Source organism: Microcaecilia unicolor, chromosome 7 (genome assembly GCF_901765095.1).
Source record: "Microcaecilia unicolor chromosome 7, aMicUni1.1, whole genome shotgun sequence".
NCBI lineage: Eukaryota > Metazoa > Chordata > Amphibia > Gymnophiona > Siphonopidae > Microcaecilia > Microcaecilia unicolor.
Window position 1 is genome coordinate 218,454,808 of NC_044037.1, and position 18,942 is coordinate 218,473,749.

Sequence of the window (18,942 nt, forward strand, 5' to 3'; positions counted from 1 at the left end):
TCTTTCCCAGTATGACAATACTTAAATTCCAATCATTTTCATAAACTAGTTATTGGCCATATGTTGTGATACTTTCTGGACGCTTAAATATAGTTAGGCTGTTTTGTACTTTTTGGAGAGTGCGCAAAGTTGAAGCTGCATCTAAAGCTACAGTAGCTTGTTGGATATGCTGAAAGGTACCAGAAGTGTTGAAAGCTCATTCTATCGAGTGATAATTAGCATCTTGGACAGAACACTCCAGTTGCTTCTGGTTGAGATTTGGAAGGTGGCCCACTTGGGCATGCTTGCATTTCTTTAGTTGACATTATCGAATTAAGTTCAAGCTACAGAGGATGTGGTCTTGGGAGCCAGAGTTCTGACTAAGGACCTGGCATCTTCCCTCCCAACTTAATTTATTGCTTTGGTATACCCCAAGCATCTGGATATGGGAGGCTAAGGAAGGATAAATTGGGTCTTGCCTACTAATTTTCTTTTTTTCCTCGAGCCTCACCAGACCTGTCCAGAACCCCCACCCCACCACCTCCGGTTCTCTGTTGAATTGCAGGTTTTTATTATTTTTGACATTGAGGTGGCTATTTTTGGGATGGGGTGTGTTTCTGCTTTAACTGTACATATAGAACAAATTGTTTATAGTTCTTTTGCCAGCCCCTTACTGGCAGAAGAGCGTAGCCCAAGGGTCTGAACTAGTCTGGTAGGACTTGAGGAAAGAAAATTAGCAGACTTATCCTTTTTGGTGCATTTGTGTTTGATAATGTGTGTTGCTTTGTAGGTTAACACACATGAAATTGTGTGTGCAAATATTCCTCGCCTGGCACCAAACTTCAAAAGAGCGCTAATGAATGCATATTCATAGGAGAGAGAAGAAGCAGTCATTTCTTTTTATGTAATTGAAAATGAATTTTAAGATCAGTACTCTTAGTCCAATTAACAATGATTTGAATATATACCTTCCAAATTACCACGTTGAAGCATACTCTTTACTATTGAAATGAAAAGAAATGGTATAACTGCTATCCAGTTACAGGTCTGTAAAGTGATTTGCACAAAATCAGAAGCCTCTTTCAGTGGTGTAATTGGAATTCTGAAACGTGGTCAACTCAAGCAACTTGTTCATCACTGTTGAACAAACACTGGAGGGAGTTTGGCACTGCAGTTTGACTCTTTCATCTGAAGGACTGGAGGAGGAAGGATTCTTGGCAATTCTTTGTTTATTTACTTGGGGCTTCTTTTACAAAGCCACGCTAGCAATTCCTGCATGGCAAATGAGAGGAAGCCCAAAGGAATTGAATGTGCTTCCCCTCATTTACCTCATAGTAATCACTAGCTCAGCTTTGTAAAAGAAGCCCTTTATAGTCCATCTAGACCAAGGGACAACAAAATTACACACGATAAAACATTAAAATCAAAAATAGTCTAAAATACAAACAAATATTTTTCCAAATGGATACCTCGATACTTCCCATCATTACAGGTTTGTTAATAGTCAGTCTACAATTATCAGTAACTCTAGGCATTCTCCATATCACAGTTCAGGGTTTTATTAGGGCTTTAAAATCTTCGTATCTAACAGCTTCCTAATTTAAATTGGAAAATGGTTTCACTCCACAGGGTCTGCAGTAGAAAGTATGCAGATCCTGGTATCTTTAAAGTGCATCTTGTGTAAATTTGGCATCACCAGCAACATTGCATCCTCTGATCATAGTGATCTTGGAGGATTATAAACCTTCAGTGTAGCCATAAAATAAAATGGAAGCCTTCAAGATGTTTATCTGCAACTTGCTTGCTGGATTATGTTTGTTTTAACCACAAATGGACATAAATGGATTTTCTTAGTTGCGCAGTATACTGTAATAGCATCTTTAAATGTTTCAGACAAATGATATAGGAAATAACATGAGATGTACATGGGATTCTCTGAAGAATTCAACGGGTGAGAAAATTACATTGTTGAAAAGGAGCTCGCTCAGTATTCCTAACACAGACTATGCCAAAATGCTTGGTGAAGTGGCAGAGGAACAAGATTTTGCTGTAGAGTATCTGGATATAGGTATGATACCCTCACTTAGCTCTACTGTGGAGCTCCTGCATTAAAATTGTACAGCTCTGTTGCAAAAATGTCATTTTGACTGGCTTCTGATCGGTGATTACATCATGCTAAAAAGGAATTGAGAGAAACCAGCCATTCCTTTCCTTAACTACTAGATAAGTTTTAACTAACTCCCCCCCCCCCCCCCCACACACACCCCAAACTTAGGCCTCTAGTCCATTATTCAACATGCTGTCCTTCAGTTAGCTGTGGTTGGAATGGAAGTGCTTTCAGTGTCTTCCTTAGGAATGTGGAATGCACTTGTTTTTAAAATATTTATCTGTCCACTGACCCCCCCCCCCCCCACACTTATATTAAGATATTAGTTTTAATCATGTACTGTGAGTATTTTGATTAACAGAGGTGTAGTTGAATGTGCATTTTGCTAAAAACGAATAGGTCAGTTTTCAAACAGCACTTGGGACATTTTCTGCCATACCAGACATGAAGTGCTTTTTAAATGCAGCAGCACTCTGCCGTTCTATAAAGGGCTACCTACATTTAGGGGTCAATAGCGCACCTACTCATAGCCTGTTCTATTTAAATAAATAAAAGATGCACATACATTTTTTTCCTTTATAGAATACCAGTGTAGTATGTCAAATGTGTGCCTAGAATTAAGGTGCAGTTACTTACACCAGTTAGTAGATAAGTGTAAATGTTCCTAGATCACAAAAGCACATGCATATAGTATTCTGTAATCTACGTGTATCCAATTTCTCTTAGATTTATTATACATAGTAGGAGTCTGAGTCGGAAAATAGAAAAAATAGAGTAACTGAAGTCCGAGGTTTGATGTACTACTCCACTGCCCTGCTTAATATGTAGCTTATACATAAAAGCCCTGAAATTCTGCACACAATTCAGCAACACTGGCTATAGGTATAGTGTTGCTGAATATTAGACTAATTTGAAAAGTCTAAGTTAGATGTTTGAAATGTATTACTCAGATGTTCTGCTCAAAAGTCGGCCTAGAAATGTTCAGACTATGAAAAAGTTAGACGCTGATTTTATATTGATTTTACTTTCCAGCCTTAAAGCTCAAAGGAGTTCAAGAGCTTAAATTAAAACGCACACAAAGGGCTAGGTTTACTAAAGTGTTCAATTTATGTTAGCTTGTATAATTGCAAATAGGTCCCATTGCAGTAAATATCGAATATTCCAAGTGATAGCGCACTTTAGTAAATCTAGCCCTAAAATGGAAAAACAAGTGCTTAATTATTAAGATACTAGTAAAAGAGGCCCATTTCCGAAAGAAATGAAACGGGCACTAGCATAGTTCCACGCCCCCCTCCCTTGGTCTCTCTCTCCTCTGAGTTCCAGGCACCCTGCCCCCCTCCCCTTCGAGTTCCAGGACGCCCCTCCCCTCCGAGTGCAAGCACGACCTGTCCTCCGGCAGTCCCTCGCCTTCCTGCATGCCTGCTGTAATTTTAAAATTCTTACCTCGGGGTCTGGTGTCTGCAGTGAAGGCGAGCAGCGCTTCAGACTGCCTTCCCATGTGTCTCAGCTCTGCCTCTGGTCCCGCCCTTCCGGAAACAGGAAATGAGGGCGGGACCAGAGGCAGAGCGGAGACACATGGGAAGGCAGTCTGAAGCGCCGCTCGCCTTCACTGCAGACGCCGGACTCCGAGGTAAGAATTTTTAAATTACAGCCGGCACGCAGGAAGGTGAGGGGCTGCTGGAGGACAAGTCGTACTTGCACTTGGAGGGGAGAGAGGGGGGGGGGGAGGGAGACGCGGGGCCATGGAACTGGGGGGGGGGGAGGAGGGAGGGACATCCTGCAACTCGAAGGGGAGGTAGGGGGCATGGAACTCGGAGGGGAGGGGGCTGGGGGGAGGAGGAGAGGGGGGCCTGCAACTCAGAGGGAGGGGGGCAATTCTCTACTCACCTCCGCTGGCTGGTGCTGGGTTCCCTTCCCTCTCACTGACCCGCCCTCTGACGTCATCGCCAGGGCGGACCAATGGGAAGTGTTACGAACCCAGGCATCCAGATGGAGGTGCAAATTTAGGATAGATATGATTTTAAAATTAGGGTGAATATACTTTTGAGTTAACTGTTTTTCCATTCATGACCACTGACAACCACGTGCTGATTTCCCAAGTACCACATGGTCATAGTGTATGAGTCTTTACCACCACCTATTTACTAGACGGTAAGGGCTCCTGCGCTAATTGGGCAGCATGTGGCAATTTTACATGCGCTACTCGATTAGTGCAGGGTATGTCTATTCTCCACCACCAAACGCACACCCCTGAGGTTTGCACGTGCCAATCTCAAAACTACCGTGGGACACCTAAGCGCATACTGCGGTAGTGCCTTTTTAGCATGCACTAGTGCTTACCCGCAGCTTTGTAAAAGGGCCTCTGTATGTTAGCATACAGGGCAGCTACACATCCTGGTCAGACTGATATCTGCTTATTCATCTTATTGGATGGTTGAAATTTTAAATAATTACTTCCTTTGAAAGTTTTTTTTTTTTTTTTTTTTTTAACATTCTGATATGATGGTGGATGGAAGTCTGCGGGCGTCTTTTACTAAGGCGTGCTCATGTTTTTAGCGTGCACTAAAATTGTGAGCACGCTAAACGTTAGAGATGCCTATAGGAATACATTGGCGTCTCTAACGTTTAGTGTGCTCACAATTTTAGCGCACCAAAAACGTGAGCGCACATTAGTAAAAGACCCTCTCAAATTCTTAGTTCTGCTGTCCTTTTGGTTATCTTTTTCTATTCTGTAATTGGGGAAGAGGCTATGGTACAGACTGTTAATATTCTGTTTGACTTCTTTCAGAGGAGCTGAGTATAAATGGACACTACCAGTGTTTGGCTGAACTTTCAACAACTCCGGTCACCATATGCCACGGGATGGGGATCTCCTGTGGCAATGCCCACAATGATGCTGCCCACAATGCACTGCAATATTTAAAAATCATGGCTACAAGAATGTAGGCTGAGAGCACTACTTGATAATGACAGCATTAAATAAGATATTTTTTTATAAGTGGAATGTTTTAACTGAAGTATAGCTAGAGTTTATTTGTGATAAAGTCTGCCGACACATTTGTCCTAATTCAATTATGTAATACCATAGGACGGTGTAACCAGCCACACGCCGCTTTTATAGAAATCTATGTAGATGGTGCTATGGAATTGACAGACATATACCAAAGGTACAGTAGAGGCAAGAAAACAACCAACAAGTGAATAAACTGAATGAAGTCATGTATTGTTAGGCTAAAAGCCTTTTATATTTTTGGCATAGCTTTAAAAATGGGCTTACCATTTCATTACAGTCTCATTTTAGTTTGTTTCCCAGGTTGATCTTGTACAAATCATGAAATTTTAGAGAGCCTACAGAAACATTGAACACATTTTTGCACAAAAGTATGTAATTGATACCGGACATATAATAAATTGTTTTTAAGGATCATTGCAATTTCAGTTTGTGTTTTCAATTACGAGCTTGATGACCTACGTGTAAAACGTCTGAGACTTGAGGTAGAAGTTCAAACCTTTTGATACTGCAGGCCCTTTAATTTTCCTTCTTGCTTTTTATTTATATTTTATTTGGATTTTGCTCACACCTTTTTCAGTAGTAGCTCAAGGTGAGTTACATTCAGGTACACTGGATATTTCTCTGTCCCAGGAGGGCTCACAATCTAAATTTGTACCTGAGGCAGTGGCGGGTTAAGTGACTTGCCCAAGATCACAAGGAGCAGTAGTGGGATTTGAACCAGCCACCTCTGGATTGCAAGACCGATGCTCTAACCACTAGGCCACTCCTCCACTCCTTTGGAGTCTGTTTAAAGAAAATTCATAGTATAACATGACAATGGTCTGCTTTTATTGGTTTGACTCTTTAAAATTCAACAGCTTCTTTCATTCCAAGAACAATGGTGTGCAGGCTAAAGACTGCTGACCCTACCTGTCCTTCCAACTATCGCCCCATCTCCCTCCTCCCTTTCCTATCCAAGATACTTGAACGTGCTGTTCACCGCCGTTGCCTTGACTTTTTCATCTCAAGCTATTCTTCATCCACTTCAATCTGGCTTTTGCCCTCTTCATTCAACTGAAACAGCGCTTGCTAAAGTCTCCAGTGATCTGTACCTGGACAGATCCAAAGGTCTTTATTCTATCCTCATCCTTCTCAATCTATCTGCTGCTTTTGACACTGTTGATCACAGCCTACTCCTTGATACACTGTCCTCACTTGGATTTCAGGTCTCTGTTCTTTCCTGGTTTTCTTCTTATCTCTCCCAGCGTACCTTTTATTGTATACTCTAGTGGATCCTCCTCTACCTCTATCCCACTGTCAGTTGGTGTACCTCAGGGATCTGTCCTGGGACCTCTTCTTTTCTCCATCTATACTTCTTGCCTTGGAACTCTGATCTCATCCCATGGTTTTCAGTATCATCTTTACTCTGATGACTCCCAGATCTACCTCTCCACACCAGAAATCCAGGCCAAAGTATCAGCCTGCCTGTCTGACATTGCTGCCTGGATGTCTCAGCGCCATCTGAAACTAAACATGACCAAGACTGAGCTTCTCCTCTTTCCCCCTAAACCAACCTCTCCTCCCCTATTTTCTATTTCTGTGGATAACACTCTCATCCTTCCTGTCTCATCAGCTCGTAACCTTGGGGTCATCTTCGACTCCTTCCTGTCCTCTGCACATATTCAGCAGACTGCTAAAACCTGTCGTTTCTTTCTCTATATCAACAAAATTCGCCCTTTCCTTTCTGAGCACACTACCAGAACCCTCATCCACACTCTTATCACCTCTCGCTTAGACTATTGCAACTTGCTTCTTAAAGGCCTCCCACTTAGCCATCTCTCTCCTCTTCAATCTGTTCAAAATTCTGCTGCACTACTAATATTCTGCCAGTGTCATTGCTCATATTAGCCCTCTCCTCAAGTCACTTCACTGGCTCCCTATCTGTTTCTGCATACTGTTCAAACTCCTCTTATTGACTTATAAGTGCATTCACTCTGCAGCTCCTCAGTACCTCTCCACTCTCATCTCTCTCTACATTCCTCCCCGGGCACTCCATTCACTGGGTAAATCTCTCTTATCTGGATCCTTCTCCTCCACCTCTAACTCCAGACTCCGTTCCTTTTATCTTGCTGCACCATATGCCTGGAATAGACTTCCTGAGCTGGAACGTCGAGCTCCATCTCTGGCCATCTTCAAATCTAAGCTAAAAGCCCACCTTTTTGATGCTGCTTTTAACTCCTAACCCTTATTCACTTGTTCAGAACCCTTATTGATGTCTTTGTGGCAGCATAGGTACACCTGTATTATAAAATGGTCTCATCAATGTCCATGTGGAGGAATAGCCTTATGTTTAGAGCAACCTGCTGTGAACCACAAAAAAAAAAAAAAAAAATTACAAATTGTGAGCTCTCCGGAGATGCAAAAAAAATACCTACTGTGATTTCCCTTACTCTAGTGGAGAACTGCTATGTACCAGATCTAAGTACGGACATCCATCTTTTTGGACTTGGATGTTCATGTTTTGGCCCCTCCTTAGTTCCGCCCAAAGTACACCTAGACCATGCCCCCTTTCTACATGGGCGTGCTGAAGTTTTAGAGATCTGTATCTTGGCTTTATAAAATTGGGATTTGGATGACCAACATGGATGTCTAAATGCCAGTTTTCAGATGGCCAAAACAAGAATACAGCATCTAAAATATGGGCCATAAGTACCTGTGTCTCTGTAAAGTAGGATAAAATTATAGGCACATTCCCCTCCTCTAAACCTAGGTGCTCTATTTAAAAAAAAAAAAAAAAAAAAAAATGTACAAGTGGGCCATAAGCATATTCTGCCTTCCCCAACCTCCCTCTTTCATCTCCCCCTATGTTTACCGACTGAAGAGTAGAGCATGGGCAGTATTCACAATGGAGAAGGGTAGTTAGTGGGGTTCCTCAGGGGTCTGTGCTAGGACCACTGCTTTTTAATATATTTATAAATGAATTAGAGATGGGAGTAACTAGCGAGGTAATTAAATTTGCTGATGACACAAAGTTATTCAAAGTCGTTAACTCGCGACAGGCTTGTGAAAAATTACAGAAGGACCTTACGAGACTGGGAGACTGGGCAGATGGCAGATGACGTTTAATGTGAGCAAGTGCAAGGTGATGCATGTGGGAAAAAAGAACCCGAATTATAGATACGTCGTGCAAGGTTCCATGTTAGGAGTTACGGGCCAAGAAAGGGATCTGGGTGTCATTGTCGATAATACACTGAAACCTTCTGCTCAGTGTGCTGCTGCGGCTCGGAAAGCAAATAGAATGTTGGGTATTATTAGGAAAGGTATGGAAAACAGGTGTGAGGATTTTATAATGCCGTTATATCGCTCCATGGTGCGACCGCACCTTGAGTATTGTGTCCAATTCTGGTCGCCGCATCTCGAGAAAGATATAGTGGAATTGGAAAAGGTGCAGCGAAGGGCAACTAAAATGATAGTGGGGATGGGACGACTTCCCTATGAAGAAAGACTAAGGAGGCTAGGGCTTTTCAGCTTGGAGAAGAGACGGCTGAGGGGAGACATGATAGAGGTATATAAAAGAATGAGTGGAGTGGATCAGGTGGATGTGAAGCGTCTGCTCACGCTTTCCAAAAATACTAGGACTAGGGGGCATGTGATGAAACTACAGTGTAGTAAATTTAAAACAAATCGGAGAAAATGTTTCTTCACCCAATGCGTAATTAAACTCTGGAATTCGTTGCCGGAGAACGTGATGAAGGCGGTTGCTTGGCAGAGTTTAAAAAGGGGTTAGACGGTTTCCTAAAGGACAAGTCCATAAACCGCTACTAAATGGACTTGGGAAAAATCCACAATTCCGGGAATAACATGTATAGAATGTTTGTACGTTTGGGAAGCTTGCCAGGTGCCCTTGGCCTGGATTGGCCGCTGTCGTGGACAGGACGCTGGGCTCGATGGACCCTTTGTCTTTTCCCAGTGTGGCATTACTTATGTACTTATTTTCAAATGGTTTTATCTCTAGGGGTGCGATGCAGGCAGGAGAGTATGGTTAACGAGCAGTTTGTGTTAATGGCTTCTGAATGTTGAAAAGATTTCTGTGCTGAAGCTAACTTGAGGAGTAGTAGATATCAGCACACAACATATTAAAATACGCAGTAAGTGGAGAGGAGGAAGTAATGTCATCTGGAAGATAGCAGCATAGCCATCAAGCTCCTCCAGACCCTGCTATAATTTGCTTTAGCACAGCTGACGATCTGAAAACAGAAACAAACATACCTTTTAGGTGTCCCGGAGCATAATGGAGATGACTGTAAGGAAACCTAAAGCGGATTTAAAAGCATTTGCTTATCAGCATGCAGAGCTTGGTGACCGGGCAGCCAACAAGGTGGCGGCAGTGCCTGCGGAGCTAGAGTGCGCAGAGAAGAGCAGCTCAGAAGTGACAGGGGAGACCCAGGATTCGCAACCAGCCAGTAAAGCAGAACCGTGAAGCTGGCTGGCAGATCTGAAATCCATTATGGTCACGGTGCAACAGGAGCTCCACAATGATGTTGAGGGTATTCAGAAATCTATTGAAGATATGGGCCAGCACCTCAACGAATTTGAAGAGGGCATCATAGATCACGATGGCAACATTGTCTACCTCCAGAAACACGCTGATTTGGAGTCTAAACAGGAGGACCTCCTTGCTAAATTAGAGGATGGTGAGAACAGAGCCAGGCACAATAACTTAAGGGCTTGAGGCGTTCCGAAGGTGCAGGGAGAGCAATGTGTGAAAACTTTCATACAGACTATTTGTCATAAATTTCTGAGTGCAGCTAATCCAGGAGACAAGTTACCCACGATTAATTTTGAACATGTGCATAGGGCCCTGGGGCCTAAAATGATAGATTGACCTCGGGACATTGTGGCTTGCTTTCTTTGACACCCAATCAAAGAGCACATTTTGTGCTCTGCAAGACAAGTGGGACATATCTGGGAGAATGCTATTATACTGCGTAACTGCAAGGATTTCAGAGAGGTGACGAGATGCCTTACTTCACATAATATTCACTACAGGTGGCTTTATCCCTTTGGATTATCTTTTGTGTTGAAAAACCAACTTCACGAGGTTACCATGCCTCAGGAGGCCTTGACATTGTTAAAAGATGCAGTGATCTGGCAGGATGGTGATGAACAAGAGTGATGAGAGCCTGGAAGTGTTAAAGCGGGTGCCTCGGGACAATGGTGGTGTCTGGATGACCCTAGGACTGGGCGATTGCAGCGGGATTCTGTTGGTACCTCAGGAAGTCCTACGTGAGCAGCTCACAGTGTCTCCCTGGCTTGAATGGTTTTCTATGATTTTTTCTTATTTCCAATGAGTCAGTTTCTCTAGCTTTTTTTCTTCGTGGATTTTTTTAGCCATGATTTAGAGGGACCCTTATGTTTGTGGGAATGTAATTATAGTACAGTGATTTGGTTGATGTTGGGAGGAGGCAAAACGGGGGGCTTTGCTTTCCTGTGAGGCCAAACTAGGCTGGGCCTTTTTGTTGGATAGGGGGGAGGGGGTTGGGTAGTTGGGTGTTTAGGAGTGGGGGGGGGGGGGGGGGGGGGAAGAATAGGAAATTTTAGGGTGGAGGACAGTGTGATGAGAGATTTATGTGCCAATATAGGGAGTGGTTACATGGATGTAGGGAGCAGCCCACCTTCATGGGTGTCAATGCTTTGGGAGATTAACTGGTTAACTGACCCCAATATGTGTAAATAAGTTTAGTTTTCTTTACTTTAAATGTTCGTGACCTTAATGTTCCCCATATACACCAACTACTACTTAAGGAGGTGGAACATTTACATAAAGGAGTGGGGTTCATACAGGAAATGCACCTTAAGCAAAGTCACAAATATTTACTTCGCCATAAGAAATATCCCTATGTCTTTGTTTTTGGCCTCCACTAGGGCACATCCTAGAATCCATTGGGTGGGGATTATTATTGTGCACTCTCTTAACCCTGTGATAAGAGAGGTTATGAAAGAGATAAAAATGGATGCTATATTCTCGTCAGTGATATTAACATAGTAGATGACGGCAGAAAAAGACCTGCATGGTCCATCTAGTCTGCCCAAGATAAACTCATATGTGTATACCTTACCTTGAATTTGTACCTGTCTCTTTTTTTTTTTTTTTTTTCAGGGCACAGACCGTATAAGTCTGCCCTCCCCTATCCTAGCCTCCCAACCACCAACCCCTCTTCCCCCCACCTGCTCCACCACCCAATTTCAGCTAAGCTTCTGAGGATCCATTCCTTCTGCACAGGATCCCTTTATGCATATCCCACGCATGTTTGAATTCCGTTACCGTTTTCATCTCCACCACCTCCCGCGGTGCCAATTCTTGTGTGCACTGATCAATGTTTACAACCCAAACTTGGAGCAGAAGGCTTTTACTTGGAAGTAGAGCAATTGATAGGTTCTAAGATGGAGGGTCAATTAATCATTGGAGGGTGATCTGACACCAGATCCAGAGTTAAATAATTCTGCAGGTGTGATTCAATATGGCCATGCAGACAGGAAACAAAGTGGCATTTGTTGCATTCCAGGAGACACCGCAATCCTGATGTGCAGGATTATACTTGCTGTGACAGAAGTGTGTTTTAAGCCTGTAACAAAACTGCCTAAATTAATTCTGAAGTGTATTTGTCTAGTTTGGCCAGCAGATGGTACATGTTTCTCTCCCCCCTTTCTCTATTTCTGTGGATGGCACACTCATTCTCCCTGTCTCAGCAGCTCGTAACCTTGGGGTCATCTTCAACTCCTCTCTCTCCTTCTCTGCTCACATTCAGCAGATTGCCAAAACCTGTCGTTTCTTTCTCTATAACATGAGCAAAATCCGGCCCTTCCTCTCTGAGTACTTTACCAGAACCCTTATCCACACTCTTATCACCTGTCGCCTAGATTATTGCAACCTGCTTCTCACCAGCCTCCCACTTAGCCATGTCTCTCCTCTTCAATCAGTCCAAAACTCTGCTGCACGACTCATTTTCTGGCAGAGTGGCTATGCTCACATTAGCCCTCTCAAGTCATTTCACTGGCTCCCTATCCGTTTCCGCATTCAATTCAAACTTATCTTGCTGAACTATAAGTGCATTCACTCTACCGCTCCCCAGTACCTTTCCACTCTTGTCTCTCCCTATGCCCCCCCCCCCCTCGGGTACTCCATTCTGTAGATAAATCTCTGTCCTCTACTGCTAATTTCAGACTCCATTCATTTTATTTCGCTGTACCTCACACCTGGAATAGACTTCCCGAGCCTGTACGTCTAGCCCCGTCTTTGGCCGTTTTCAAATCCAGGCTAAAACCCACCTCTTTAACTCCGCTTTTGACTCCTAACCACTACTCACTTGCCCTGTACCCTTTTATCCCTACCTCTTTAATTCCCCTACCTCTTAGTTGTTCTGTCTGTTTGCTTGTCCTATTTAGATTGTGAGCTCTTTGATCAGGGACTGTCTTTTCATGTATGGTGTACAGTGCTGCTTATGCCTTGTAGCACTATAGAAGTGATAAGTAGTAGTAGCTTATGCTTAAAGCTGTTATAGATCTGTAAATGATTCCTCCTTTAGTCAACACAGATAATAGGAAGTGCCTTGCTGGGATGTAACCAGCTTTTTTCAAATGTTGTTCTAGGCTCTGATTGGCCTGGAGTTTGAAATTATGCATGGTGGAAGAGAACCAAGTCCAAGTGACCAGCCCAAACACAGAAGAGCTCCAGAGTTTATTGGGACCCTACACGGTCCGTGTTTCGGCAGAAAAAAAACTTTCTTCAGGGGTTGATAAAACGAGTCCTCTGCTAAATTTGGCGTGCTAGCGAAGCACAAGTATCAGGACGCGGAGTCCAAAACACATTCAGCTAGATGCAGCCAAAATGTACTCATTTATTGACCCCTGAAGAAGGCTTTTTCTGCCGAAACACGGACCGTATAGGGTCCCAATAAACTCTGTTTGGAGCTCTTAATTCTGTGTTTGGGCTGGTCACTTGGACTTGGTTCTCTTCTACCCTGTGTTTGTTTTGCTTGCGCTATTGTGGAAGGAGTGGACCCCCTTTTTCTTCTTTGTTTCCATTGTTTGAAATTATGCAGCAGTTGCTGGCTGTTGCTTCAGTTTCAGCCCAGGGGAAAAGAGAGAGAAAGAGAGCTCTTTGCTGAAGCCCTGTAAAAGCAGTTATATTTGACAACTGGTGAGCAGCTATATCTCCTGATCTCCCCAGGTACTTTCTAGAAAGTAAACAAATGTTAATGTCTGGACTGATAAAAAAAAAAATCCTGGTTTGTGGGTTGGGTCTGTCAGTGCTTGCTGGGAACTGTGGGATAACTGGGAGTGTGGCCCCAGTAACCTAGAAATCACTGCCCCCGTTTTCTATTTCTGTTGATGGCTCTCTCATTCTCCCTGTCTCCTCAGCTCGAAACCTTGGGGTCATCTTTGACTCTTCTCTCTCCTTCTCTGCTCATATCCAGCAGATTGCCAAGACCTGTCGTTTCTTTCTTTACAACATCCGTAAAATCCGCCCCTTTCTTTCCGAGCACTCTACCAAAACCCTCATCCACACCCTTGTCACCTCTCGTTTAGACTACTGCAATCTGCTTCTTGCTGGCCTCCCACTTAGTCACCTGTCCCCTCTCCAGTCGGTTCAAAACTCTGCTGCCCGTCTCATCTTCCGCCAGGGTCGCTTTACTCATACTATCCCTCTCCTCAAGACCCTTCACTGGCTCCCTATCCGTTTTCGCATCCTGTTCAAACTTCTTCTACTAACCTATAAATGTACTCACTCTGCTGCTCCCCAGTATCTCTCCACACTTGTCCATCCCTACACCCCTTCCCGTGCACTCCGCTCCATGGATAAATACTTCTTATCTGTTCTCTTCTCCACTACTGCCAACTCCAGACTTCGCGCCTTTTGTCTCGCTGCACCCTACGCCTGGAATAAACTTCGTGAGCCCCTACGTCTTGCCCCATCCTTGGCCACCTTTAAATCTAGACTGAAAGCCCACCTCTTTAACATTGCTTTTGACTCGTAACCACTCGCCTCCACCTACCCTCCTCTCTTCCTTCCCGTTCACATTAATTGATTTGATTTGCTTACTTTATTTATTTTTTGTCTATTAGATTATAAGCTCTTTGAGCAGGGACTGTCTTTCTTCTATGTTTGTGCAGCGCTGGGTATGCTTTGTAGCGCTATAGAAATGCTAAATAGTAGTAGTAGTAGACTCGCCCAGAGGTGGTTGTAACCCATTCGGTGGGAGGAGGGTGCTAGTGTAAAGCACAAGTGGGCAAGTGTAGGCAGACCTCAGCTGTGCTGGGGATAGAACCTCTAAGTGGCCTAGGGGTAACCCTAGGTGGGTGGTTAGACATTTTGTGACACTTGCTATTTAGCCGTCAATGATACCCATGAAGGTATATACAGGGACAGATAGTTACCCTGAGATCTTATGGACAAAAGCAGCGAGCCCAACGGAGTCCCCTCCAGGGGCAGGGAAATACGCAGTGTACCTGAATGTAACTCACCTTGAGTTACTAGTGAAAAAGATGTGAGCAAAATCCAAATAAATACAGCACTGTGACTTCTGTGATTCAGCTAAATATCTTGGTCTCTGGTTGTGTTATATCCATTGCTTAGTTTTATTGATCTAAGTGTTCAAGTAATAAAAGAGAATAGACGTCTGAGGCAGGTGATTAATACAAATTGGAATGCTCCAGATCTGGAAAAGCTGTGCTCTAGAGGAAATCCAATAGCCAACTTTATTTTTGTATGAGGCCTCTTTTCCATAAGTATTGAAAATTGCAAAATAGTGACATTTAGATATTTTTTCCCATGTTTTGTGCATTCCTGCATTTTATTTGCTTGTGGCGTTTGTTTTCCCCTTTTATTGGACAAATTGGGTTTCAGCCAGGTGCTTGTGACCTGGATTGGCCATTGTTGGAAGCAGGATACTGAGCTAGATAGACCATTGGTCTGGCCCAGCATGGCTATTATGTTCATGTTCTTAACAATTCCTTGGTATCTTGTGGCACTCCCAACCCCTCATGCACCTTAATGAGACAGGAGTGATGCACAATTGCTCCTGCCTTTGGAGTGCCAAATATGGTTTTGTTTTTAAACTTCAATTTTTTTTTCCCATCTTAGCATTTTGTTGTCCTGCAACTAAGGGAATTTTCCCCTTGTTTGATAGTGTGGGCAGAAACTACTAAATGGAAAACTTGCTTTATGTGCAGACCAATCCCTCCCAGTGCATCCCATTGTGCACCGGGTGGGATCAAGCGCTGCCAGTTTCAAAGCTGATGCCATGCTGGTGATTTGATAGCATCATCATACCCTAACAACAGTTGCTACTGTTTTTCAGGCTGTATTGTAGCTTGAAGCTATATCCTTTAAGCTCTTAAGTCAAAGCATCTTTCTTTTGAGCTAAAGAAAAGTTTATTTGGTGCAGTTAATAAATAACAAAGCAGTGTTTGAATGCAGGATCTGGGATTTCAAGCACTGGGGATGGAAAGAGAAAACAGATCAAAAAATGGACAAGCGTTTGGTATGCAAAGTCGAAGTTTGAGTGGCATGATCTTTATTGTTAAATGAAGTAACGCATCTATTTAAGGGCTGCAACCAAGTTCCTACAACAGTGTAGTAAACAGCTATTTCTCTATAATAAAGAAAATAAAATCATAGTACTTTACAAAGATTCTTTATACTGTAAGTATGCTCAAGGATACATGTCATTTACATTGACTTACTAAATTGTATTCATATTTTAAGGCATGAACAATGCCATGAGTATAAGTGGGACTTCCAGAAAAGTGCTATGCTTTAAAAGCCTTTGGAATCAAGATTCAGTGATTATTTATGCTGAATGAAATAATACTCATAATTAACTGCAGGAAATTCTTACCTATTATTTAATTATATAGGAGGAAAAGAAGGAGGGTAAACCTAATCTCACAGGTATGCAAAAAAAAAAATCAAACACAGGCATAAATGTCTGCAGGACAGAGTCAAGCATTCTCCTGAGGTGCCATTTTTTTTGCATCATGAGGGGGAAAATGTTGCAGGACCATGAATTTTGCATCACTGAGCCTATACAAAGAATGTCTTTATCTTGTCCAGGAACACAGGCTGTACATATGTATAGATAAACCTGTAGAACAAGTCTTTTATTAAAAGTATAAGATATGCAGTGGTGGTGAGCACCCTTAAACAAGCCGGAAAGTAGCAAAGCTCATAAAATTTAATCGAACCAATTTTAGTCTCATAATGCTGCTGATAAAGTAAAATGATATGTTTTATCTTTTTTTTTTTTTCATTATTAGCGGTATCAGACTGCTTTACTAAAGTGCAGTAGCCATTCTATCAATGTTTAAGCTAACTGCCCCAGGCACCATTATTTTAAGTAAGGCCAATTCACAAAATAATGCATGTTTAAAGTGGTTCTGAATGCAATTTGTGCGGCTTTGCTACTTTCTATTTGAGATACAGAATATGTATATTCATATATTTTTTTCTCCTTTCTACATCAACATTTATCTTCATCTTTAGAAAAAAAAAAAATGCCTCCTGTATGAGCAAAATGTAAGCATACCATAGATTTCATATTCGTGTTGTGCCTCCAGGATACAAGTCAGCCCCTCTCCTGGTCTGTTTTTTCTGACCTCTAATTTCATTCTCCTTTTTTTCAGTATGCCTTATAATAAGGAGGGAAATTTTATACTTTGTAGTAGTGATTGCAGACATACATAGTGGGCTGTGCTACTGTACCTGTGTAGTTTGTGGGGTGGGGGGAGGTAGTTTTGAAATCCTAATGTGTTCTTTACCTAAGTCCCTGGGCATACTTTATAGGCCTGTAATCACTACCTTAGCATGCCCCATTTTCCCTGTAAGGGTGGGGAGTAGATTTTCATAGGATTTCAAAAATTGCCCATTTAAAAGATATGCCCTAAAGTACTTAAGGCCCTTTTACAGAGGCGTGCTGAGAAATGGCCTGTGGTAGTGTAGATGTGTTTTGGGCATGCGCAGAATCATTTTTGAGAGCACCTGTAAAAAATGCCTTTTAAAAAAAATTTTGCCGAACATGGACATACACCAATGTAAAAATTGCCATGCGTCCATTTTCCGTCTGAGATAAGATCTCGGTCGGTAATGGTTTATGTGTGTAAAATGCCAATTACTGCCTAATTACCACCCTCATGCCAGAAAATAAAAATATTTTCTGGCACGTGTAGTGAATGCGCGTCAAAAATTAAATTACTGCAAGGGCCATGCGGTAGCTGGGCGGTAACTCAAAATTGAGGTGTGTAGGCGCTTACGCTGCTTAGTAAAAGGGCCCCATAAACTTGACCCTGGACTTTTATAGTTTATTAAAATGTACTATATTTCTCAACCTACCTTACAGACATAAGCAGCTTATAAAACTAAGGGTATATAAATGGCCGGAAAGGAACTACACTCTGAGACAGGAAAGGAATAAATTATTCACAGGTAAGAAGAATGGGTCATAGAAGACAAAAGGGAAAAGAAGGGAAGTGCAGGAGTGGCCTAGTGGTTAGAGTGGTAGACTTTGGTCCTGGGGAACTGGGTTCGATTCCCACTGCAGGCACAGGCAGCTCCTTGTGACTCTGGGCAAGTCACTTAACCCTCCATTGCCCCAGGTACAAATAAGTACCTAAGCTGCATTGAGCCTGCCATGAGTGGGAAAGCGCAGGATACAAATTAAAAAAAAAAGAGGAGAGGAAGAACATTTGTGAGTCTGAATTTTGATTCTCCCTATAAAGGCTTGATTAAAAAGTCAGGTTTTTATAGCATTCTTGAAATTTTTAAAGGACAATTTCACATGAATGGTTAAAGGAAGAGAATTCCAATGAAAAGAAATGGCAAAAACGCATGATATCTAGCAAATTCTGGCTGGGTAGCTTGGGAGAACAAGGCAATGATCATTAATTGACTGCAGAAGACAAGTAGGGGAATGTAGAATGGTCAGTGATGCTAGGTAGTCTGGAAGACCCAATTTGTGGGTTCTGAATGCCAGTGTGAGTAACTTAAGATCCATTTTTCAATAGGGAACCAATAAAATTTCTGAAATAAGGACGCAAGATCAAACCTATGTGCATGGGTTATTTTTTTTAGTAGAGAACAAAAAAAAGATGTGGGCATACCTTCTTCAATAGAAAATTGACTTCGCTCCTCAAAACCACTGTGCACATGTGAAGATATGAATTATACTGACTTCTGTTTTTCTTCCATACAGAGACAATTTTGGTTACACAATGCATGTTAAATGGCAAATACACATTACTTTACCTTAAAACCTTTATTAATAAGGAGATCCTTTTACTAAAGCACACTAAGTTGTTGTTTTTTTTTGTATGTACTGTACAGAAGCTGCAAAAAAAAAAACTGGTGCATGGTAACTGCACAATGCAGGGCACATGCTTACCATAGATAGTCTTGTACTACCTGCCACTGCATGTAACATGGTATCTGCCACTGCACATAATGTGATGCAGACCATTACAGAAACAAAGGGCTACTGTACTTCCTGTTATCCTACCCCTGTCACATGTCCTAGTATCACATCCCACCCCATAGGTTGAAACCTTGTTCCCTATCCAAAACCCTATCATCATCCCCTGGAACACAAGGCCCTCCTTGGGTTCTACCTATGGCCTTTCACTGGTGTTCAGTGGTCTTAGGTGGGTGCGGTTTCCATACATCAAACTGCAAATAAGGGCTGCTTATGCCAGAGTGGTTAGATGGTAGGGGGATTAAAAGGTAGAGAAGTTCTGTGGGGAGGAGGGGGCAGTGGGAATCAGGGTTGAGGTGTGGTTGTAGTATTATAACGGCCTTTGTGGCTGATTTTCA

The 18,942-nt window shown here is 42.5% G+C and overlaps 1 protein-coding gene across 1 annotated transcript in view; it reads left to right on the forward strand.

Moving 5' to 3' along the window:
* PRKRA (protein activator of interferon induced protein kinase EIF2AK2) overlaps positions 1–5,513 on the forward strand; it is a 36,834-nt gene extending 31,321 nt beyond the window's left edge. Inside the window, exons 7-8 of the mRNA XM_030209939.1 lie at positions 1,873–2,047; positions 4,875–5,513. Coding sequence (XP_030065799.1) covers positions 1,873–2,047; positions 4,875–5,032 — 333 coding nt within the window. The 3' untranslated portion in view covers positions 5,033–5,513. The remainder of the gene's footprint in view (positions 1–1,872; positions 2,048–4,874) is intronic.
* Positions 5,514–18,942: the final 13,429 nt, after the last annotated feature.